Below are 25203 nucleotides of genomic sequence, written 5' to 3'. Positions count from 1 at the left end.
TTAAGAAGCTGTCACATTTCGCTGACCTGTAGCCCATGCAATCAGAAGACTGAAGACCTGCTTAGTTGCATGAGTAACAAGCTATGAGTTCTGTATCTCAGCGTGTGGCACTAAACGATGGTCACTTCATCCCTGTACTGGGGTTCGGAACCACTGTGCCTCAGAAGGTAACAATTGTGTCTTGGGGTTAAGGGTTTATAAAAAAAAAAAAAAATCAAGGATGCGTGGAAACTGAAGGGGACTTTCAGATTTGCTCCTGTGTGAAGCAGACTCACAGAATCTAGCCACATGTGATACAGAAGGCAGTCTTGTAACTGTTCCTTGGGGACTTATGTGGACAGTCCCATTTATTCTGGGCTCTGGTTTTGCTTTAGTTTCAGCCTGTTGGGCAGTAAGTGGAAAGTATCTATCAGTTCAACTGTTATGCTTTGAGTTTAATTACAACGGGATTAGTGACATGGATTATTTCTGTGATTCAAATAATTACTCCTCTCTGTTAGATAAGATCCAGATAAAATATTTTTTGGTAGAATTCACTAGAGATACGGCTTATGAAAAATGATGAGCTTATTGTGTTCTGCTGATGAGCAGGGACTGAGCATCACGGTGCAAATTCCAGACCTGTGATGAAATGTTTTGTTTTCTGCTTTCACTACAGAAACACTTATCTAAAAAGAAAATAAAACATTTTATGGGTGTACTATACTTTAAGAAAGCACCTTAAATTCTTGCTCCACGTTCCTATTCATGACGTTTGAATCAAAATACTATAGGAGGTTCTCATGGGAAAATGTTTCCATTCTCATTTTATTCTTTTCTTATTCAGTGAGTGGCAAGGGCTATTACTTAAAGCTAGAGTCACAGTTTTCTCATGCAGAAGACATAATCACAGAGACATCTTTACCTCTTTTGATAGGAATTTTTATTCCTCAGCATACATAGCTTGAAAGAGAGGTAAGGAGCAAAGCTATTACAACATCTGCAGTCTCAGTACATCTGCACAGGTCAGTACAACCTCGAGAATTACAGGGCTGTGCTCAAGAGAGGCCAAAGGGAAAACTGTTGGAGCTGGAAAGATTGTTTAGTGGTTAAGAGTACTGGCTACTCTTGCAGAGGAATTGGGTTCAAGTACCAGCAACCACATGGTGTCTTACAACTGTTTGTAACTCCAGTTCCAAGGGATCCAACATCCCCTTCTTGACTCTGTTGGCACCAGACAAGTGATGCATAAACATACATGTAGACAAAACTATCACACATATAAGAAGAAAACAATTTTTTAAATGGAAAACTCTCAAAGAAGATCATAATATTTTAGGAAGATTGATTGCATCAGACTGAGTAGGCCTGATAGATCTGTCTGCCTCTGCTTCCTCAGCTCTGAGATTACAAGTGTGTATGTACAGCCACACCCCATTTTTTACATGAGTTTGGGGGATCAACCTCAGGATCTTATCTTGGGCAACAAGCATTTTTAAAAACTGAGCCATTTGCCCAGTCCTAAAGCACACTTTAAAACATAGATTTAAGCATGGGCTATTAAGAGTAAGAATATGATACACCCAAGTGTAGGTGTGGGCTTTTCAAGATAATGTCACCCTTTTTTATACTAGCCATATATACCATTTAAGAGAAGTTATTATCTTCAAAGCATTGATAAGATATTTAAATGACTTCAGGGAGTGATTTCTGAAGGGTACATGGCAGGATCACAACTGATAAAGTGAGACTATTTCATAGGGATCCATGAAACAAGACGTCTTTATTGTACACAAAGTTAACAGTCTTGTTTGAGATACCCAGAAAATATGTGAGAAAATTAACAATGTCTCCAAGACATAGACATGCCGGGACTTAATCCAAATTTATTGCTATTTTAAGACAGTATATATGAATATGAAAGGAATGCTCTAATATTATAGCCATCACAGCACATGTTGCTAAATGTGCTGGAATTCTTGATTCTCAGCTGGTTAAGAGGCTTCAGCCAGACAGACTCCAGGATGAGAGGCTCCTTTTTCTTCCTGTATCCTGTCCTTATAAGTTTTCCTGTCTTCCTATACTGTCTATGAGTCCTTTGATCAAATCACTGAATGAGGGGATATTTTTCAGGATTTTTAGTGCCAGTTGTTTTTTAAAAATGATAAGCGGAGGGCCGGGCGGTGGTGGCGCACGCCTTTAATCCCAGCACTCAGGAGGCAGAGCCAGGTGGATCTTTGTGAGTTCGAGGCCAGCCTGGTCTACAGAGTGAGTTCCAGGAAAGGTGCAAAGCTACACAGAGAAACCCTGTCTCAAACAAAACAAAACAAAACAAAAAAAAAAAAAAAAAAAAAGATAAGCGGCACTAGTTACTGTGAGGAAAGGTCATGAGGCATGAGCCACGACAAAACCTAGTATCAGAGCTTTATTAGGAGGAAGTGGGGGGACCAAAAGAACCAGGCCTGGGGAAAAAGCACATGCAGAGAGCAGAGAGAGGGACAGAGAGATAGAGATAGTGAGGCAGGAGAGAACAGAGCAGAAAGGAGGGGGACTCTGTGTCTGGCTCTTTAAGGATTCCCTTGCACATGTGCAGGTAGGCTTATGGAGGTACACCATGCATGCACTGATTGTGTGACCATGCTGCAGGCATATAATCACCGGTGTGCACTGATGATGTAAAACACAGGACTCCTTGCTTAGCTCCTGAACTGCACATGTGTGGTCATGCAGCTGGAGTGGGGGCAGAATCCTAACATTCCAGACATTTGCTTATTATAAAAAAGCGGGTGATCAGGAATAGGGGCATCGTTTCTCCCACAAAAATTGCTTCCAGCTGACTTGGTGGGTGTCAGTTGACTCTTGGGGGGATAGGGAAGGGGGACTTCTGAGGTAGTCCTGGGATGGTGGGTTGCTGTCTGCCGCCTCAGAGCTGTCTTTCCTGGCTTGGACTCTTTAGCTGCTTGTGTTTGACAGGATACTGGTGAGACAGAGAAAAGCTTAGAAGAAAGAATTATTATTATTATTATTATTACTACTACTACTACTACTATTTTACGTTGGGTGTTCCCAGGGTGATAGAGGGGGTCCCAAGACCAGGAAAGTGGGTTTGGCACTTATCTGAAGTAGATCCGACCTGTCCAGATGGATTTAAGCTGGTTTCTGGAGCTAAGAAAAAAATTTGAACATATTAAGAAGTGGCCATGAGAAAATTTAAAGTCTTGGGCTGGTGACCATTGTAGTGTTTGGTACTCTGCTTATATTGTTTAGTGTTAATGAGAGAGAGAGAGAGAGAGAGAGAGAGAGAGAGAGAGAGAGAGAGAGAGAGAGAGAGAGAGAGAGAGATTGGAACATGTTTTTAATTTTTACCTGAGATAAGCCTTATCCGAGACAGATTATTTTAAGGTACCTGTTTCCTTTATTAGTTTAGCATCTCGGAGACATAGGCATTCAATTGCTGAGAACATTTAACAGTAATGGATGGTTATATTAGAGTCTGTTTTTTGCAGAACCCAGACTTTTTTCGGTCTGGAGGTGTAAATACCTTTTAACTGCTTCTGTTCCTTACCACCTGAGTATATCTGATGGTCCTCAGCTCTATGGTGATCCTGTAACAATTAGCTGAGTAGTTAATTAGAAGAGGGAACCAGGAAAAGAAAAAACTTGTGGGGTGAGACCTCATTCTTCTGGAATTGGTGACAAGGCAGTGGATCTTGATGTCTTGAGAGAGAGCAGGGCCCTGTCTGTGTCACTGTGCATGGGAAGCACTGCTGACTGGTCTGGAGTGAGGCACATGGAGGGAGCAAATGAAATGAAAACTGAAAAATCTTTTCCCATCAAGTGACCCTGAAAGTACAATTAAGTCTGGTGAGGTGGGTAAGGCTGTTCCCCTACCTCAACAATAGAGAAACAAGAAGGAGAGGTGGGACCTCAAAATTCCCTCAGGACTGATTAAGTGGCTTGGTGTCCAACAGGAAGAGACAGATCACCCCCATGCTGCATCCTGGGTTCCCTGCAAACGTGTAGCCAAGCCTAGGAGGTCTGCCACTCGGTGCCTGGGGGCAGTCAGCTGACCAGTTCTCTCTCTAGGTGGCACTTTGAACAAGGCTCAATTGATGACCCAGCAGGGCACACACTAGCCTGTGTGGCCTTCTAAAACAGGGACCTGGAAGCCCTTGCGCAGCCGCTGGAATGTTATGTGCCAGCATTTGGCAATTCTGTTTATGGGTTTGTTTTTTTTTTTTTCATTTCTCCCATGGCACACCTTAAATGCCACAGCTGAAACTTCTGCCTGTGGGGTCAGGAGCCTGGCTCTCCAGATGCTTAAGTTTTAGCCCTAATGTCATGGAGCTCTGGAGACAAGAGACAGATTTTATTCCATGTCTTGAATTTTTTTTTTTTTTTGATAGTTTGCTGGCTTGAGGACAGCTTTAGGATGACCCACTCGGAGGCAGGCTGTAAACTGATCTCTGGCTAGAGAGCCATTGGATTATTATGATCCCAATGGTTTGAGGACAGCATTAGGAATATCTGAATTATGGCACCAATGTTGTTTTTTAAAAATGTCAAATGTCTCTGGTTACTATGTGGGAAGGTCATGAGGCATGAGCCACGACAAAACCTAGTATCAGAGCTTTATTAGGAGGAAGTGGGGTGGGACTAAAAGAACCAGGCCTGGGGAAGAAGCACATGCAGAGAGCAGAGAGAGGGACAGAGAGATAGAGATAGTGGGGCAGGAGAGAACAGAGCAGAGAGGAGGGGGAGTCTATGTCTGCTCTTTAAGGATTCCCTTGCATATGTGCAGGCAAGCTTATGGAGGTACACCATGCATGCACTGATTGTGTGACCACGCTGCAGGCACATAATCAACGGTGCACACTGATGACGTAAGACACAAGACCCCTTGCTTAGCTCCTGAACTGCACATGTGTAGTCATGTAGCTGGAGTAGGGGCAGAATCCTAACACCAGTGATGCAGTGATTGCTCAGGACTGAGGACATTTCAGGGACGCCCACCTCTGGGGCTGATGGGAAGAGATCCAGGAAAATTGGAATAGGCTCATTCCTATACATACAGAGCAGCTCCAAGAAGGAGAAGTTGATTCACTGGAAAGCCATTGTTTGTGTTTGAAATGTCTTCATTACACATGTACTATTTTTGGTTGCTCCTTTAGGTTCCTAAGAGTGAACTTATCAAGGCTACCAAAATAGCTATAGATGCTGGATTCCGGCATTTTGATTCTGCATATTTGTATGAGATAGAAGAGGAAGTAGGACAGGCCATTAGAAGCAAGATTGCAGATGGCACTGTGAAGAGAGAAGATATATTCTATACTTCAAAGGTATTTTGTACATGGGATGCTTGTGGGCATATTTAATGTGGCTGAACTGAGGAGACAACGTACGTTTGGATCAATACCTGTTTCATATATCATTACTTATTGGTATACATTTTATTCACACACATTCATGTATTGAAGCTAGAGATAAAAATAGATAAATATGTCTTCATTATCATTATAGAGTTAAAATTTATGACTTTCGTGTAAATAAACTGTTCTGAATCTCAGGTCAAAGCTGTGTAGTTCATCATGAAATGTAAAATGCAACAGAGCTTGACCATGACTCCATGGTGAACATTGCTGAGGAAGTGAGGTGGAATTTGAGATTCAACAGAACCAGGGGACTGTAGGTTATGCTGCTCTGGAGTGCCTTTACTGGCATTCTGTAGAGATTTTATTCCAGTTACCTCAGGGAGAGAAACAATGAAAAACAGAGCCACTTCTCATCACCATCACCAATGTGCTCAGAAGGCAGAAGGTCATGGACAAATAGGGGCTGTTTGCACAATGCCCTTGAGCACACCAAGCTTCATTGTTGAGGAGGGGGGAAAAGAGGACACATCTTTCTGAGACATTTCTTGGGCAGGCATTTGTCAAAGGCTAGAAAACAAAATTTTATGAGAACAGAGTTCACACAGAAGGATAGTATATGAAAGTATATTATATGCAGACTATAGTGTCTTAAGAACAATAGATCTAATATTAAAGCAATTAACAGATAGTTTATTTTGGAACCATTTTCAGTAACCATGGCTTAGGAACACAGATTTAGGTTACCTCAAGTTCTATTTTCTAACATGGAAGCAGTTTCATGAAGTTTTTATATTTTTACAGAAAAAAAGAAAGTCATAAATCAATGCACATTTAAAATACATTGGTGGGTACACCAGAGAGGCAAAGTAGGGTAAGATGAGGGAAATTTTCTACCGGCTTAACATGCTATGGATGACATTCTTAGCTTTTGGATTAGTGGAAACTAGTAGTCTGATAAGTTAATATAGTCTCAATAGTTTTTGTCTGTTAGTCACAAGATGCTAGTTCTCACACAGAGGTGAATGAGCAATGGCCGTTCCAGAGGGCTAGCCCAAGATAAGATAGTTAGCCTCTGGACCTGCAGCATTTTAATTGCACCACAGTGCTGAAGTTCCAATCAGCCAGTCAATCTCTGCAGACACAGCTTCTTTCCAGGAGTGCTTGTTCACTAAAGGCATAGCTAAAGTTTAATCAGTTAAGTTCAGCACACACTAATACACCTCCAAACAGGTTTTCCTATAACCTTCAGTTATGTACTAGTTCTTCCTGTGTTCTTGAATGGATGAGTGATTTAGACCAATCTTGTGAATTACTTTGTAAACTCAGCAGTATTATTAGAGAAAACAATTCTTTCTCTTTCAACATTCCATTCCACGTTCAGTAGATAAAAGGACAATAATAAAGTATATACTGATGTTCAGTTACATAGCTCGGTGGTAGGGCATTGGACTACACACACATTGAAGTTTATATGTGAAAACCCAATGGAGAGAGAGAAAAGCAGGGAGTGTATTTCCAACTGTAGGAAAATGTCTCCTTGTTAGATGAAGTAATCCAATAAAAGAAAGTGAACTCTGGAGTTTAAAGTTTCATTCTTTAACTTTGGCAGCTCTGGAGCACTTTCCATCGACCAGAATTGGTTCGGTCTTGCTTGGAAATGTCACTGAAGAAAGCCCAATTGGACTATGTTGATCTGTACATTATTCATTTCCCAATGGCTTTGCAGGTGAGCAATCACTGTGTTTAAAATTATTTCACTAATGATGCTCGTATAGCCAATAGTTATGTGGCAATTTAATATTTATATCCTTAGTTGAATGTATGAATTATTTTGATGAAAATCCTAAACAGTAATTCCCAAGTCCCATTTTATTGAGTTATTTTTCCAGCCTTGAAACACTGCTTCCTGCTTGTGAAAGAAAACCTTCTGCATTAGAAACTTGGGAAAAACTCAATAACCATAGTTCAAGGCATAGTTCTTGGGTTTTTTTTTTTTTGTGTGTGTGTATGTGTGCATGTGAGTTCATTTATACGCAAGTACACATGTGTGTGCTTGCACACGCATGTGTGTGCTTATTTTTATGAAGGACAGAAAACAGTCACTGGTGTTGTTCTTCAGATGCCATCCACAACTTGTTTGAGACAAGGTCTTTCCCAGGTCTAGAATTCTGAATAGGCTAGACTGAGTAGACAATTAGCCCCAGGAATCTACCTGTCTACATCTTTCCAGTCCTAGGATTGCAAACATGTACCACCACAGCTGGCTTTACATTTTGTTTTCTGTTTATTGTTTTACATAAGTCCTGAAGGTCAAACTCAGGTCCTTAGGCTTTCAAGTCCAATGCTTTACCCACTGGGCCACCTCAATTCCCCTTAGTCTTTTGAAGGTGTTTACATGCAATTCTGGAGATTGATAAAACTGCATACATATGCTTCACAATGAGGCGTTTTACATAATGTAAATACATGTAGATGATGTAAATACGCTTTACATCATCTCTCATCATTGAACTTTGGAAGCAGACCTGGTGGTATGAAGCCTGGGTAGGTGTTCTAGTTGGCTTTAGCTGTCAACTTGACAGGGCCCAGAGTCATCTGAGGAAGTCTCAGTTGGGGAATTGCTCAGATTTGCCTGAGGCCATGTCTTTGAGAAATTATCTTGACTGGATTGAGGTGAGAGAGATCACCCACTGTGGGAAATGCCATCCCTCTGCAGGTGGTCCTGGCCTGTATAAGGCAGCTAGCTGATGAATGAGGAAGGGTTTGAACCTGGGAGCAGCATTCCTCTATGTTTTCTGCTTCAGTTTCTGCTTGAATTCGTGTCCTGACTTCCCTCAATGATGGATTGTGGTCTGGAAGTGTAAGACATTAAATAAACCCTTTCCTCTCAGGTTGTTTTGAATCATGATGTTAATAATAGCAACAGAAAGCCGACTAGAACATCTGGTTCTCATACTACCAGCCCTTGGAGACTTGGCGATTGAAGATTATTTCTCTTGATAATTTCATGGTGGTGGGGTTTTGTAGATGGCATTTAACAATTAATAACTGTGTTATGCAGATTTCTTGCTATAAAATTATGTGAAAAACTTAAGCTAGTTTGTGCGATGGAGGCTATTATGTTACAAACTGGGAAGTTCAAGCCAGGACTACATTTAAAGGTATGAATACCATCAGCTTCAGAAGTATTTTCTCCATTCCTTATGCTGTTTATTTAGTTTGGGGTTTTAATTTGCTACTAGTAGAAGATATGGTCTTGTGGCAATTCAAAATTCATGGTTGGTAAAACTTGAGAGATACTCTGGCTTTCTAACCCACTTTAATCCTGAAAAGAAAGTCTGACTGATGGCTCAATTTAATTGTGCATGCCCTTTCATAATCATGTGTCCATTGTGAAAAGGAACTGTGTTGCTCAAATCATAATCCATTATTGCCAGATACTAAATCCATATAATGCCTGGATTTGCCAAAAAGAAAGAAGCATTTTTCTATAGGGAAATACAGGGGCTGAAATAATAATTGAAGTCATACAGGACACCATTAGGACTTTGAGAAAAGCATCTATTAAGCATAAGGAAAATATAAAAGATTAGGATATGCCAATCTTTAAAGTTTAGTCCCTTTTCACTGAAAATATCTAAAGTAATGTCCTACTTACTTGGGAAGGCTTCATGGCCCAGACTCTGGAGTAGTTGGCAGTGTGACCAAATGTGGTGACATGACTTTCAATGAACTCTTTAAAATGAATGATTCTATTGCAGCCTGGAGATAAACTTTTTCCAAAAGACGAACATGGAAATCTGTTGGTAGACCCTGTGGATCTCTGTGACACATGGGAGGTGAGTCCTTAGAGGAAAGGACACAGATTGTGAGAGGATGAGTCAGGTATTACCTCCATGTGTGAGAACGGAATACATGTGGCTCAATCTAGAAGTGTGTAGCTTTCACAAGAGGGGTTTTGATGGAGTTATTGGGGGAAATCATGGCTGGAAAATAATAGTAATGGAGAAGAACTGAGGGCATGGGCTTAGGAATCTCTTTCCAACCAAATGTTGCAATGTTACCCATTTTTTATCTGTCCGTCCATACAACCCAGCCACCGTTTCCTCTCCCTTTTCTCCACCAAGTCCCTCCTAATCAGCCCTGCCTCTGCAGCCCCCCCCCCATCCACTCTTTCTCTGATTTTGTTTAGAAAAGGGCAGGCCTCCCATGGACATTGACAAAACATGGCATATCAAGTTGTGGTAAGATTAATCACCTCACCTTGTATTAAGGCTAGGCAAGGCAACCCAGTATGAGGAATAGGTCCCCAAAAGTCAACAAAAGAGTCAGAGACAGCCCCTGCTCCCACTGTTAGGAGTCCTACAAGAAAACAAGCTACACAACTTTTCATATATGTGCAGAGGGCCCAGGTCAGTCCCATGCAGGCTCCCTGGTTGTTGGTTCAGTCTCTGTGAGCTCCTATGAGACCAGGTTAATTGACTCTTTGGGTTTTCCTTGTGATGTCCTTGCCCCTCTGGCTCCTACAATTCTCCCTCCATCTCTTCAGCAGGATTTCCCAAGCCTGGCATTATGTTTGATTGTAGGCACTGCATTTGTTCCCATCAGATGCTGGATGAGGTCTCTCTGATGACTATTGGGATAGGCACTGATCTATGAGCATAGGAAAATATCATTAGGCATCATTACATTGACTTTATTTCTCTCCAGTCATGTTTGGTTCTATCCTAGGTCTCAGGGCCATCCAGCCTCTGGGTCCTGGTGTTCCAGGCAGTGTCAGGGGTGGGCTCACTCTAACTCTCCTGGCATGAGTTTCAGACTGGACCAGTCATTGATTAGTTACTCCCATAATCTCTGTGTCACCCTTATTCCAGCACATCCTATAGGCTGGACAGACTATAGGTCAAAGGTTATGTGGCTGGGTTGGTGTCCCAATCCCTCCACTGGTATTCTTGCCTGGTCACAGGAGGTTGCATATCCCCTTTTGCTAGGAATCTTAGCTGAGGTCATCCTTGTAGATTTCTGGGAGTTTCCCTTGTACCAGGTTTCCACCTACCCTGGAATGGCCCCCCTTAAGTCCACTCTTTCAGTACTCTCCCTCCCACACGGCCCTCACCTGATCCTTCATGTTCCCATCCCTACCTGGCCCCAGTCCACCCATGAAATCTCTTATATTTCCCCTTCCCAGGGAGATCCAAGCATCTTCTCCTAACCTCCCTGGGTCTGTGAATTGCAGATATCCTTTACAGATAATATTTACTTATAAGTGAGTACATACCATGTTTGTCTTCTGGGCCTGGGTTACCTCATCCAGGATGATTTTTTTCTAATTCCACCCATTTTCCTTCAAATTTCATGGTGTCACTATTTTTTAACAGCTGTGTAATAAATACTCCATTGTGTAAAATGTACCACATTTTCTTCATCCAGTCTTCAGTTGAGGGACATCTAGGTTGTTTCTAGGTTCTGGCTATTACAAAAAAATGCTGCTATGAACATAGTTGAGCAAGTGTCCTTGTGGTATGATTGAACATCCTTTGGGTTATGCCCAAGGGTGGTACAGCTTGGTCTTGTAGATTGATTCCCAATTTTTTGAGAAACAACCACACTGATTTACAAAGTGGCTGTATGAGTTTGCACTCCCACCAGCAATATAAGAGTCTTCCCTTTGCTGTAGGTTCTTTCCAGCGTGAGCTCTTGCTTGTGTTTTTGACCTTAGCCATTCTGGCAGGTGTAAGGATGTAATCTCAGAGTCACTTTGATTTGCATTTCCCTGACTGCTAAGGATGTTAAACATCTCTTTAATTGTTTTTCAGCCATTTGATATTTTCTGTTGAAAACTCTGTTTAGATCTGTACCTCATTTTTAGTTGAATTACTTTTTTTTTTAATGTCTAGTTTCTTGAGTCCTTTATATATTTTAGAAATTGGCTCTCTGTCAGATGTGGGGTTGGTGAAGATCTTTTCCCATTCTGCAAGCTGCCATTTTGTCCTATTGATGGTGTCCTTTGCCTTACAGAAGCTTTTCAGTTGTGTGAAGTCCCACTCATTGATTGTGGATCTTAGTGTCTGCTCTATGGTGTTCTTCAGGAAGTTATTTTCTGTGCCAATGTGTTCAAGGTTTTCCCCATTTTTTCTTATATCAGGTTCAGTGTATCTGGATTTATATTGAAGTATTGTTCCACTTGAACTTGAATTTCGTGCAGGGTGATAGATATAGATTTTTTTGCATTCTTCTACATGCTGACACCCAGTTATTCCAGCCCCATTTGTTGAAGATACTTTCTTTTTCCATTGTATAATTTTGGCTTCTTTGTTGAAAATCAGGTGTCCATTGATGTGTGTATTTACATCTGTGTCTTTGATTCAGTTCCATTGATCCACCTGTCTATTTTTATGCCAATGTCATGTAGACTTTATTACTATAGCTCTGTAGTAAAGCTTAAAACCAGTGATGGTGATACTTCCAGAAGTTCTTTTATTGTTCACAATTGTTTTAGCTATCTTGGGTTTTTTGTTTTTCCGTATGAAGTTGAGAATTGTCCTTTCAAGGTCTATAAAGATTTCTGTTGGGATTTTAATGGGGATTGGGTTGAATCTGTAGATTGCTTTTGGTAAGATGGCCATTTTTACTGTGTTTATCCTACTGATTCATGAGCATGGAGATCTTTCCATCTTCCAATATCCTCTCAAATTTCTTTCTTCAAAGATCTGAAATTTTTGTCATAAATGTCTTTCATTTGCTTGGTTAGAGTTACACCAAGATATTTTGTATTATTTGTAGCTATTGTGAAGGGTGTGGTTTCCCTGATTTCTTTCTCAGCCTGTTTATTGCTTGTATATTGGAGGATTACTGAATTTTTTTTTTTTGTTAATCTTGTATCCTGTCACTTCACTAAAGGTATTTATCAGCTGTAGGAGTTACCTGGTGTAATTTTTGTTGCTTATGTATACTTAAATATCATCACAAATAATGATACTTTGACTTCTTCCTTTCCAATTTGTATTCCCTTGATATCTTTCAATTGTCTTATTGCTCTAGCTAGAACTTCAAAAACTATATTGAATAGATATGTAGAGAGTGGACAGCCTTGTCTTGTTCCTGATTTGAGTGGCACTGCTTTGAGTTTCTCTCCATTTAATTTGATGTTGACTGCAAGCTTGCTGTATATTGCTTTTATTATGTTTAGGTATATACCTCATAATTCAGATCTCTCCAAGATTTTTATCATGAAGGGGTGTTGGATTTTGTCAAAGGCTTTTTCAGTATCGAATGAGATGATCATGTGTTTTTTTTTTGTTGTTCAGTTTGTTTATATGGTGGATTACATTGACAGATTTTTGTGTGTTAAACCATCCCTGCATATCTGGGATGAAACCTACTTAATCGTGGTGGATGATCTTTTTGATGCATTCTTGGATTTGTTTGTGAGTACTTTATTGATATTTTTGTATCTATGTTCATGAGGGATGTGATCTGTAATTCTCTTTTTTGTTGAGTCTGTGTGGTTTGGGTATCAAAGTGACTGTGGCCTCACAAAATGAATTTGGCAATGTTTCTTCTCTTTCTGTTTTGGGAAATAAGTTGAGGGATATTGGTATTAGCTCTTCTTTGAAGGTCTGGTAGAATTCTATGCTGAAACCATCTAGCCCTGGGATTTTTTTGGTTGTGAAAACTTTAATGAGTGCTTATATTTCCTTGTGGAATATAGATGTATTTAAATTGTTCATCTGATCTTGATTTAACTTTGGTAAGTGGCATCTATCAAGAAATTTGCCCATTTCTTTTAGATTTTCCAATTTTGTGTAGTATAGGTTTTTTGTTTTTTTTTTGTTTTTTTTTTTGTTTTTTTGGTTTTTTGAGACAGGGTTTCTCTGTGTAGCTTTGCGCCTTTCCTGGAACTCACTTGGTAGCCCAAGCTGGCCTCGAACTCACAGAGATCCGCCTGGCTCTGCCTCCCGAGTGCTGGGATTAAAGGCGTGCGCCACCACCGCCCGGCTGTAGTATAGGTTTTTGAAATATGACCTTGTGATTCTTTGGAGTTCCCCCTTTGTTTCTGATTTGTTTAATTTGGATTTTCTCTCTGTGTCTTTTAGTTAGTTTGGATGAAATTTGTCTATTTTGTAGATTTGCTCAAAGAACTAACTTTTTGTTTCATTGATTCTTTGTACTATCCTTTTTTTTTTAATTTTACTGATTTTAGCCCTCGGTTTGATTACTTCTTGCTGTATACTTATCTTGAGTGTTCTTTTTGTTCTAGATCTTTTAGGTGTGCTGTTAAGTTACTTGTATGTGGACTCTCTAACTTCTTTATGTAGGCACTTAGTGCTATGAACTTTCCTCTTAGCACTGCTTTCATTATGTCCTATAAGTTTGGGTATGTTGTGCATTCATTTTCATTGAATTCTAGGAAGTCTTTAATTTCTTTCTTTTTTTTATTCCTTGAACCAGTGGTAATTCAGTAGAGTTGTTCAGTTTCCAGGAGTTTGTAGGCTCTCTATTGTTTCTGTTGTTGTTGCAATCCAACTTTGATCCATGGTGGTTTGATGGGATACATGGGATTGTTTCAATTTTCTTATATCTGTTGAGACTTGCTTTATGCCTGAGTATGTGGTCAATTTTGGTCAAAGTTCTACGAGATGCTGAGAAGGTATATTATTTTCTGTTTGGGTGTAATGTTCTGTAGATATCTCTTAGGTCCATTTGAGTCCTATTATTTAGGACTATTATTTCTCTGTTTAGTTTCTGTCTTGATGACCTGTCTATTGGTGAAAGTGGAGTGTCAAAGTCTCCTACTATTAATGTGTGGGGTTTTCTTTGTGTGATTTAAGTTTTAGTAATGTCTCTTTTACAAATGTGGGTACTATTGCATTTAGGGCATAGATGTTCAGAATTGAAACATCATCTTGGTGGCTTTTTCTTTGATGAGTTCATCTCTTTCTATTAATTTTGATTTGAAGTCTATTTTGCTAGCTGTTAGGATAGCTACACTGAGTGCTTGTTAGGTCCATTTGATTGGAAAATCTTATTTCAACCCTTTATTCTGAGATAATATCTTTGATGTTGAGGTGTATTTCTTGTATGCAGCAGAAGGATGGATTCTGTTTTCATATCCATTCTGTTAGCCTGTGTCTTTTTATTGGCTTATTGATTTCAATGATATTGAGAGATATTAATGACCACTGATTGTTTGTTCATGTGTGTGTGTGTGTGTGTGTGTGTGTGTGTGTGTGTGTGTGTATTTCCCTTCTTTGGGTTTTGTTGCTGTGAGATTATCTATTCCCTGTGTTTGGGTATAGTTAACTTTCTTGAGTTGGAGTTTTCATTTTAGTACTTTCTGAAGGACTGGATTTGTGGATAGATACTGTTTAAATTTTGCTATGTCATAAAATATCTTGTTTTCTCCATCTGTACTGATTGAAAATTTTGCTGGGTATATTAGTGTGGGCTTGCATCTGTGTTTTCTTAGAGTCTGCAAGACATCTGTCCAGGTCCTTGCTTTTAAAATCTCTCTTGAGAAGTTGTGCATTATTTTTATAGGTCTGCCTTTATATGTTACTTGGCATTTTCCCCTTGCAGCTTTTAATATTCTTTCTTTATTCTCTGTGTTCACTGTTTTGATTATTATGTGACTAAGGGAATTTCTTTTCTGATCCAATCTGTTTGGTGTTCTGTGAGCTTCTTGCACCTTTATAGGTATGCCTTTATTTAGGTTAGGGACATTTTCTTCTATGATTTTGTTAAATATATTTTCTGGGTTTTTGAGCTGGGATCCGTCTCCTTTTTCTGTTCCTATTGTTCTTAGGTTTCATTTTTTTTATGGTGTCCCAGATTTCCTGGATGCTTTGTGTTAGGATATTTTTAGATCTACCATTTTCTTTGGCTGATAAATTTCTTCTATTGTATCTTCAATGTCTGAGATGCTCTTTTCTATCTATCTTAAATTCTGTTAGTGGTGCTTGCATCTGTATTTCCTTAGCTTACCCTGATTTTCCATTTCCTAAATTCTTTTTTTTTTTTTTTCCTTCGAGACAGGGTTTCTCCGTGAAGCTTTGCGCCTTTCCTGGAACTCACTTGGTAGCCCAGGCTGGCCTTGAACTCATAGAGATCTGCCTGGCTCTGCCTCCCGAGTGCTGGGATTAAAGGTGTGCGCCACCACCGCCCGGCCCATTTCCTAAATTCTTGAGTCTTGAATAGTTTTTTTCTACATTTTTTTTCTGTTTTTTCTTAGCTTTCCTGGCATTCTTTAAGGGACTTGTTGATTTCCTCCAATATTTTGTTTGTTTTTTTTCCTGGAGTTCTTTATGGGAGTTTTCATCTCCTCTTTAAGGACCTCTATCCTCACTATAAGGATTATTTTAAGATTGTTTTCCTGTGCTTTGGCTGTGTTGGAATATTCAGGGCTTGCTGTAGTGGGATGGCTGGGCTCTGGTGGTGACATATCACCCTGGTTGTTGTTTGTGTTTTTACACTTACTTTTAGGCATCTAGGTTTGAAATGATTATAGGTCTAGGTGCCAATTTCTGGATTTGTCTTTGTTGGGTGAATGTTTTCTTCCTCAAATTTTGTTTCCTCTCTGGTCTTCTGGATCCCATAGCCTGTGGTTGAGTAGAGGGTCTCTGTCCACGTTCGGGGCTTAATTCTGATGTCCTGAATGTTCTCTCTGATCCAGCAGTGGGTTGCTGTCCAAGTTTGGGGCTGACATTCTGGTTAGGTTTGTGCATGGCTTCTGATCTTGCCAGGGGTCTTCTGGGATTCAGATGCTGGCCTGGCTTCTGGTAAGGTAGGATGCTTCTGCCTGGTTTTCAGGTAGTTCAGCTGGTCTTTGGGGTTCAGGATGTGGTCTGGCCTCTGATGGGGTGGAAGTCTTTCACCAGAAGTGTTGGCCAGGATTTGGTGATAAGGAGAGGAGGGACAGTTGAAGTTATGCTGGCATAGCCCAGGTGCAGTGGGGAGCAGACTTTTCTGGGGTTCAATGTGCTGGCCTTCCTCTGGGCAGTGGGGATCAGGGGGCAAGGAGAGGATGGGCACTTGGGCTTATGGTGGGTGGGGCAGGCAGGAGCTGGGTGGGGTGGTGGCTTACTTGGGTTTATGGTGGGTGGGTCAGGCAAGAGTTGGGTGGGGTGGTGGTTTACTTGGGCTTATGGTGGGTGGGGCAGGCAGGAGTTGGGTGGGGTGGTACCAGGCTTACCTGGTTTTTAGGATGCTGGCCTGGCTTCTGATGGGGTGAAAGGGTTCTGCCAGAGGTGTGGGCTGGGATATGGTGATGAGGAGAAGAGGAGCAGTTGGAGTTGTGGTGGTTTTCAGGAAGCTGGCCTGGCCTCTCATGTCACCTGTTTCTTAAGGACACAGGAATTGTTTCTTGCTTTCACTTCCTTTGCTCCTTATTTTTCCCAAAACATTCTCCATCTCTAGACAGTCAAAGCCAGTAGCTCCCCCAGCATTGTTTGAAAGCATCCCTTTTAACACCACTTCTTGGAACAACTGCACAATTTATCCTTCGCTATCTCTCCCACCACAGGCCATGGAGAAGTGTAAGGATGCAGGGTTGGCCAAGTCCATTGGGGTGTCCAACTTTAACCGCAGGCAGCTGGAGATGATCCTGAACAAGCCAGGGCTCAAGTACAAGCCTGTGTGCAATCAGGTGAGCTCTTTCCACTGCTTGACATTTTATGCCTAAATTTGTTCATATCCATTTGTTGTCTAGTCCTGTCCATTTTACCTTCATGGGGTGGAAATTTTAAAAGTGGAATCTTTCTGAGAGGACATAGAAGTCCCTCCATTACAACTATGAAAAAGACAGTGGACCATTAGGGCTAGGTCAGGGCTAATTGGATGTAAGAAATAGATCAGGGAAAGATAATCAAAGGAGGCAGCAGTCATAGTGAGGTCATTGAGAAGAAGATGTACTTCTTCTCCGTCTATGAGAAGCAATTGGATGAAGAAAGAAAGATGCTGTGGAGGGGACTGTGTACAGAAAGAAAGGTCCTGGGAAGACAGTGTAGGCAGTAAAGAATTAGGGAGCCAAAGTAAAAGATCAACAAAAGTACAATCATGAATGTTAGATCGCTGTGTCCTGAGTCCTGATACCTCTGATTTCAGGTGTATTAACCACAGTCATAGCTATAGGGAAATTAACTGGAAGCTATCAAATTCATCCAGATTTGTGAGATATCTTACTTGGCTATGGTGAACTCATGATGGGAATTTTGGGCAGAGCACTTTGAGCCTTTTCACATACGTCATAGTCTACTCCTTCCTGTTTCCTGACAGCAAATCAACTGTTCACACACACACACACACACACACACACACACACACACACACACCAGCACATATGTGGAAGTCAGAGAATTATAGGAATTGGTTGGTTCTCTTTTTCCACCACGTGGGTCACAGGAATTGAAATCAGGTCATCAGGCTTGATGATAAGTGCTTTTACCTGCTAAGCCATTTCACCAACCCCTTTTACTTTTCTTACATGATATTTTGCTAAAAAAAATTTTTTTTTTACAAATCAAGATAAAACTCAATTTTAGATGAGATAATGTAAATATTAATAGTTTGCCTTTGACTACCAACGTTTTGACTGAACTATCATAGTGAGAATCAACATGAGCAAATGGATTTGCTTGCCCTTTTCCTTTTCTCTCTGTATTTTCATGGACTTACAGATTTCTTACATTGATATGAATCCTACCAAACTAGTTCTTTTGTCTTTACACAAGCCATCATGAGCCTTTGGCCAAATTCATGTTCTACTGTGATTTAGTCTCCAAATTTGCAAGGATACTTCCCCCATTCCCACTATGGAATTTCTCAAGCCTTCATGAGGTGGAAAAGATTATTCAGCACCTAAGAGCTGGTCCATAGAATTATTTCTTCTCAGGTATATATTTAAAAATGTCTTTCTATAAGAAAGAGGAATTAAATTTATTTTGTTAAAGTGATTGTTACTTAATGTTATTTTTTCACTTCAAATTTCATGTTATACTTTTTAACAATTCAAGTTCTTTCATTTTGATGTTTCCATTTTGTATTAATCAAAGTTTCATATAATCTGATTGTTTTTTTATCAGGTAGAGTGTCATGTTTATCTGAACCAGAGCAAAATGCTGGACTATTGTAAGTCAAAAGATATCGCTCTTGTTGCCTACTGTACTTTGGGAAGTTCACGAGATGCAGTATGGTAGGTAACAAAGACAACAGTGAATCTCAACTGTCATTGTTGAAATATATTTAGTTCTGTAACAACTTTCTAGATTAACTCTCAACTGACTTAGAGGGGCTGGTATTTAAATTTCTGAGAAGCCCTGAGATGATGTTGACTCTAGTGGGTCAAGGAGAACAGTTGTATATGTATGGTCTGGAGTATGTACCCCTTCTGTAAGCCTCCTATCATTAGGGTAGTTTGAACTTCTGGAGTTCAGTATTTTACCTTCTTTTCCAGGGTGGACCAAAAGAGTCCAGTTCTCTTAGATGATCCAGTTCTTTGTGCCATGGCCAAAAAGTACAAGCAAACACCAGCGTTGGTTGCCCTTCGTTACTTGTTGCAGCGTGGGATTGTAGTCCTGGCCAGGAGTTTCAATGAGAAGCGGATCAAAGAGAACATGCAGGTGATGACAGAGCTGTAAGCCTTGAAACATCTGTGAAATATCCTGTCTTAGTTAGGGTTATTATTATTGTCATGAAACATCATGACCAAAAGGAACTTGGGGAGCAAAGGGCTTATTAGGCTTATGTTTCCACATCACAGTTCACCATCAAGGGAAGACAGGACAGGAACTCAAACAGGACAGCAACCTGGAGGCAACAACTGATTCAGGGGCCATGGATGAACACTGCTTAGTGGCTTGCTCCTGTTGCTTTGTTCAGGCTGCTTTCTTATAGAACCCCAGGCCACCAGCCCAGGGATGGCATTACCCACAATGGGCTGTACATCTACCATCAATCACTAATTAAGAAAATACATTACATCTGGGTATTTTGGAGACATTTTCTCAATTGAAATCTGTCCTATCAGATAACTCTAGCTTTTGTCAGGTTGACATAAGACTAGCCAGCACATATCCTTAACATGGGTCCTTTGTGATCTCTCATGGACATCTTTGTGCTTCTTAGCCTCTTTTGAAATTATATTTATTTGTGGGGTGTGTGTGTGTGTGTGTGTGTGTGTGTGTGTGTGTGTGTGTGTATGTGTGTGTGCATGCATGTACCATGATGTGTATGTGGAGGTCAGGTGACAGCTTTTTAGGAGTTCACTTTTCTTTCCACTATGGATTTCAGGGATTGAATTCAGATCTTCAGGCATATGCCACAACTGATATTATTTGTTGTCCCATCTTGCTGTGGATTAAGTTTTCTCATTTGCAGGACAGTGAGACTTCTCTATTGATGGTGCTGTTGTAGAACTGCCTAAGCTCTCCTTCATTATAGCTTTATTTTTATTCTTTCGCTAACTAGCTTAGGTTGCACTTCATTATACATCACAATTGTTGTTGGAATGGAGTAGTCTAGAGATGTCTGCTGTTTCCTGTCATCTGTAAGATCACTTAAAAATATTTCTCTCTCTCTCTCTCTCTCTCTCTCTCTCTCTCTCTCTCTCTCTCTCTCTCTCGTGTATGGACATGATATGGTGTGTGTCTGGATGTGAGAGAACAACCTTGGGTGTCAGTTTTCGCTTGTCACCTTGTTTGACACAGAGTCCCTCTTGTACATGGCTGACGTTGGGTTAACTGGATGTCCTAGTTAGTTTTCTGTTGCTGGCTTAAAACCACGACCAAAAGCAACTTGGGTGGGAGGAAAGGGTTTATGTGGCTTACACTTAAACGTCACAGTCCATCTTACCTTTAGTAGTTTTATCAGCTGTTCAGATATTGATTTTCTGTTGTCTTCTACCACATTCTACAGTAGTACAGTAGTATTCATAAAATCATTAGTCTAGATGTGTTGGGGCCTAGTGATGATAATTTTCATGTTTAATCTATCTCTAATTTAGCCAAGATCTTTTTAAACCAGTTCCTATGCTCTTTCCTTATGACTTCATTCACATTTGAAATTTATAAATTAAAATATATAAAACTTATTTTCTAATTTCTAATGGGATGTAGGAGTCTCTGTCCATACATTTTACTAAATACTATTGTTAAAATTCAGGTTTTAAAGTTTTTTCAGTATTTTAAGTTCATATGTTTCAATAACATCATCTCTGTTTCTTTCCTAATTTTTCCTTGGTTTGTAGTTGTGTGGTTCAATCTCTTATATAAGAACATGGCTTTATTTCTTTTCCACCTGTTATTCCTTAATAGTTTGAATGCTTTGCTTGATATCTTCAAGAGACTTGGGACATGTCTCCTGTGTTTTCAATATTGCCTCTGCACTACTCTGTTGAATTTACTTGGATTTCCCAGATTGGCAATATGGAATATGAAAGTAATAAAATTTCTACTTCTGTGATAGGTTTTTGAATTCCAGTTGACTTCAGAGGACATGAAAGTCCTAGATGGCTTGAACAGAAATTTAAGATACAATTCTGGAGTTGTGTAAGTATCTTTGATCAATTCATTGCTTCAATTTGTTTTCTGAGTAGAAATGTAATGTGTTAAAAGTTACCTCGATATGAAGAAGACAAAGGCTAGTCTGAGTTAAGGATGAGTTGCTTTGGGAGTTCTTACAGATTGTCTCCAGAGCTCTGTTCCATTGGTGGGACCAGGGTCAGCTTGACTTCCACTTGTACCCTCTGTACTTCTCAGTTCCCTGAAATTTTTAGATAATATAATGCCTTTGTTAAAACTAAAGCTCTGTGTAGGCTTCTGTCTTCTACAGCTATGTCATGGGACATATACTTTGCCATATAGCTGAATTAAATATTTCTAAACGTGAGCTTATGGCACCTGCTTCCACATTTCTCAGGTTTTTTGTTGTTGTTGTTGTTGTTGCTAACCAGATCAAAGTCATTTGTTTCAATAACATGGTCTTAGACTTTTGTATCTACTCCACATGGAATTGTTAATTATACCTTGTCAATTGATTTTTTAATAGATTCAATTTTCTTAATTCATTTTCATGAACATTTGTTCAGCACTGAAATGCTACCTTTGTATAAAACCAGTTGGTCTGTGTGAGGTGAACAGAAAGTACTCTTTGGCATTTTCAGAAATACAGAGATCTCAGTGCAGAGAACAAAGACGTCTTAGATTAGTTAGCTAAGAAACCAAAGGAAGGTTTTGGAGACATTGTGGAAGAATTTGAAGCCAATAAATGGTGTCTAGTTTTCCTTCCTTTTGTAAAGTTGTGGGAATTGAGAAAAGACATACCCTGTAAATGGACAGAGGCAGGGTTGTGTATTTCTTCTGCCCATGGGGATTTAAATTCACAGGAGAAATAATGGAATGGTGTATAAAATGAGAATAGTCCTATTAAAAATTATGTGTCCTCAAGAAAATAGCAGATAAACCATTAATAATCTTTTTATTAGTATAGAAAATGTTAAGAATTAGTGATAATGCAAAGATAGAGAGAGTGGAAAGCAGAGAGGAATTGTTGCTATCTTTTATATGTTTAATTATAAAGACTGAAAAGAAGATCTTTGTCAATTATATTTCATGTCACTAATAAAGTATGAACATCACCAAATTACAAAATATGCTTCTTAGAATAAGGAATTCTAAATTCTTAAACTGGGCATGGTGGTATGCAACTATAGCCCAACAGTAGGAGTTAGAGGTAGGAGGGTCGGAAGTTCACAATCATTGTCTGCTATATAGTGAGCTTGAAGCCAGCCTGGAATAAATGAGACCCTGTATAAAAGTTCCATTTATAAACTTAACATGTTAATTACCTGTATTAGTTAGGGTTGCTATTGCTGTGAAGAAATAGCATGATCAAAGCAACTTGGGGAGGAAAGGGTTTATTTCACTTACAGTTCCATATAACTGTTCCCTATCAAAAGCAATAAAGGTAGGAACTTAAGCAGGGCAGGAACCTGGAGGCAGGAATTGATGCAGAAGCCATGGAGGAGTGTTTTCTTACTGGCTTGCTCTACATGGCTTGCTCAGTCTGCTTTCTTATAAACCTCAGAACTAGCCCCCCCCCCACCTCCAGTGAACTGTGGCCTCCCAAATCAAGCAGAAATTAAGAAAATACTCTATTGGCTTCCCTCTAGCTGGATCTTATGGAGGCATTTTCTCAGTTGAGACTCTCTCCTCTCAGATGACTCTTACTTCTGTAAAGCTGACATAAAATTAGCCAGTACAATATGTAAACACTGTATTTGATATTTTAAAAAAAGTGAACTTGTTAGCAGTAACCAGTACACCTTAAACTAGCCTTTATTGCTGACCTATATTTGGACTTATTCTTCTTTAAAACAAGAAAGAATCAATTTCTTATATTAGGCATTCTTTTTTTCTAATTGTAGTTTTAATGGACATCCCAATCATCCATTTACTGATGAATATTAACATGGAGGCCCTTGACAGAATTCCTACCAGAAGATCTGTTTTATGCATCATGATATGAGAGATGTCTTGGATACTGGCCATTGAACACATCATCACTTCTTATCAGACCAGCTTGTCTTGTCAATTCAGTCAGCTAGAGCTAAGTCCCCAGAGCTGTGTGGGAAGTCTGAAAGGCAACATCAAGATGTTTATCCCAAAGATTCTTATGTGTTGAAATATTAATTTATTTTTATTTTACATATATGAGTGTCCTACATGTATGTGTACCTTGTGAATGCCCGTGTCCATGGAGAGGAGAAGAGGGTGACAGATCACCTAGAACTAGAGTTACAGATGATTGTGAGTCACCATGTGGGTGCTGGAAACCAAATCTGAGTTTTCCGTAAGAGTAGCAAGCCTTTAAACACCTTGCCATCTCACCAGGCCTACAGATTCTTGCCTGCTTCTATTTCTGTGACATCAATTTTTTGTTTCCTTCTGACACCAACCTGATTTGCCTAGAAATCTTGGGCAGTAGGCTGTAGATGAGGAGAGTCATTTAACAGACATTTTTTGGTTGGAGTTGGAAGAACTTTCAACATTTAGGGAGTTAACAGTGAGAGATTACTGGTAAGTCAATAATCCTCAAATCCTTTGAGAAAGAAGAAAGTACTCTGAAGTTATTTTGTTCTTAGTTTGGAGGTGAGGCAGATGTGGTAGGGGTGATCTGGAGTCCCAGGGCTCCCTTCACCAGCCCAAGGACCAGAGTTCCAAGAGCATGGAGAGTAAGTGTTCCCTGTGGGAAGGTTGGGAGGTCCGTAAGAAGAGAGCTCATATAAAAGAATCATCATTTTTATAGATGTGGGGAGAGCAAGAAGAAAGCTGAACACGTCTCTGCTTGGGAAATATATCATCTGTTTTTGATAATTACATGTTACAGGTAAAGGGGAACTCGACATATTTTATCCAAGACAGAGAGCTAGACTTGATAATTGTATTTTTGAGGGTTTCAGCAGTTGTCTTATTGAGCTATGGTAGGAAAATGTCAATGGAAATGAATGTAAACTCCATATTCATCAAATTTTCTTAGATTTAAAAATTGATTTCTGAAACTTGATCTTACATGTTTATAGGTAAACGGGTTAGACTTATAGAATACAAAATATCTCATAGATATTAAATCGTGTTATGAAATTAATATTAAAAGGACACATAATTGATATGACAAATACTTTAAAATTTCAAAAATTATTTGAAATACTGTATTTGAGCTAGGACAATATTTGTTAATTTTAAAATTTGTAAATTGTTAAGTTTTAGCAATATCTTTTGCACCAAGAATATCTTAAAGAAATCAGAAAGGTAAGGTGATAGTGTTGTGTTTACAGAAGATTCAGAAGAATGTGGAGGTAAATAAAAAAAATACAAATATTGTTTACCTAGTTTCCAGCATACAGTTGGACTTACATATTTCATTAATAAATATCTCAAGTAAGAATTTTTTGAGACAGTTTCTCATTATATACCCTTTGCTGGTCTAGAACTTGCTATGTACACCAGGCTGGCCTAGAACTCATAGAGATCCACCCACCCCTACTTCTAGAATGCTGAGATTAAAGGCATACCACTATACCTATATATTTGAAGTCTCTTAAAGGGAAAAATTATCAAAAAGCAATAAAATTACTAGTTACCTATTGATTAATCTAACAAAATGTGAATAGATAGCAAACTAAAATTCTATGTAATGTGTTGATAAAATGAAACTGTCTTATTCTTATTAATAAATGGAATAAAATATATATGTTATAATGGGGAATGTGAAATTTCTCTAAATGAATTTAACAACATATAAAAACTAGACATTTCATGGCCCTACCACAGCCAGGGTCTGTGTTGATGCTGTGCCTCCTGATACCATCAAAGTCTGATACCATCCAAGTCCATGATGATGCCAGGGGTCTGGGCTGTCACTTGGCTCCAAGGTGATACCAGAGCCCAGGCCGCTGCTGCGGACCATGTCTATGTCCTACCCCTCACCGGCCCTGGGATAACTGGCTGTGCCCTTAGTTGGACACTGTAGGCAGAGAGCTGGTCTACTCCCTATATGGGAAGAGTTGGCCCCTGCACTCGGCAGAAATGGCCCCACCCCTCACCTGGGTCATGGGAGAACCGGCCCCTATGGCGTGGGCTTGGGAGAGCTGGCTCTGCCCCTTGCCTGAAGGGGACAGTCCCTGTGACTAAGACCCACAAGCTCAGCTACCACCAAGACCCAGATCCTGGACCTTGGGTTTGCTCACCCTAACACCTACCCCATCTATGACCTGCTGGAGTTCGTGAAGGTACTGATCCTGTGGAGCAATAACTACAGGACCTCCATGACTCAGGAACAGCAGGATATCTGAGAGGAG

The 25203-nt window shown here is 39.8% G+C and overlaps 1 protein-coding gene across 1 annotated transcript; it reads left to right on the top strand.

Moving 5' to 3' along the window:
- Positions 1–24611, top strand: LOC131910498 (3-alpha-hydroxysteroid dehydrogenase). Its single transcript, XM_059262416.1, has 9 exons — positions 1–167; positions 5151–5318; positions 6961–7077; positions 9113–9190; positions 16873–16995; positions 18431–18540; positions 18802–18967; positions 20811–20893; positions 22771–24611. The coding sequence occupies exons 1-9, from the start codon at positions 84–86 to the stop codon at positions 22811–22813; spliced, it is 972 nt and encodes a 323-aa protein (XP_059118399.1). The 5' UTR covers positions 1–83; the 3' UTR covers positions 22814–24611.
- The last annotated feature ends 592 nt before the right edge of the window (positions 24612–25203 follow it).

The sequence above is a fragment of the Peromyscus eremicus genome, chromosome 5 (genome assembly GCF_949786415.1).
Source record: "Peromyscus eremicus chromosome 5, PerEre_H2_v1, whole genome shotgun sequence".
In the NCBI taxonomy this organism is placed as follows: domain Eukaryota; kingdom Metazoa; phylum Chordata; class Mammalia; order Rodentia; family Cricetidae; genus Peromyscus; species Peromyscus eremicus.
Note: the sequence above shows the minus strand (reverse complement) of the source record. Positions and strands in the feature narration are given on the sequence as shown.

Coding starts and splice junctions, on each gene's coding strand:
- LOC131910498 (XM_059262416.1), top strand. CDS start 84: ATGAGTTCTGTATCTCAGCGTGTGGCACTAAACGATGGTCACTTCATC. Junction 18,541..18,801: donor AGTTCACGAGATGCAGTATG/GTAGGTAACAAA, acceptor CTTCTTTTCCAG/GGTGGACCAAAAGAGTCCAG. Junction 18,968..20,810: donor GGATCAAAGAGAACATGCAG/GTGATGACAGAG, acceptor CTTCTGTGATAG/GTTTTTGAATTCCAGTTGAC.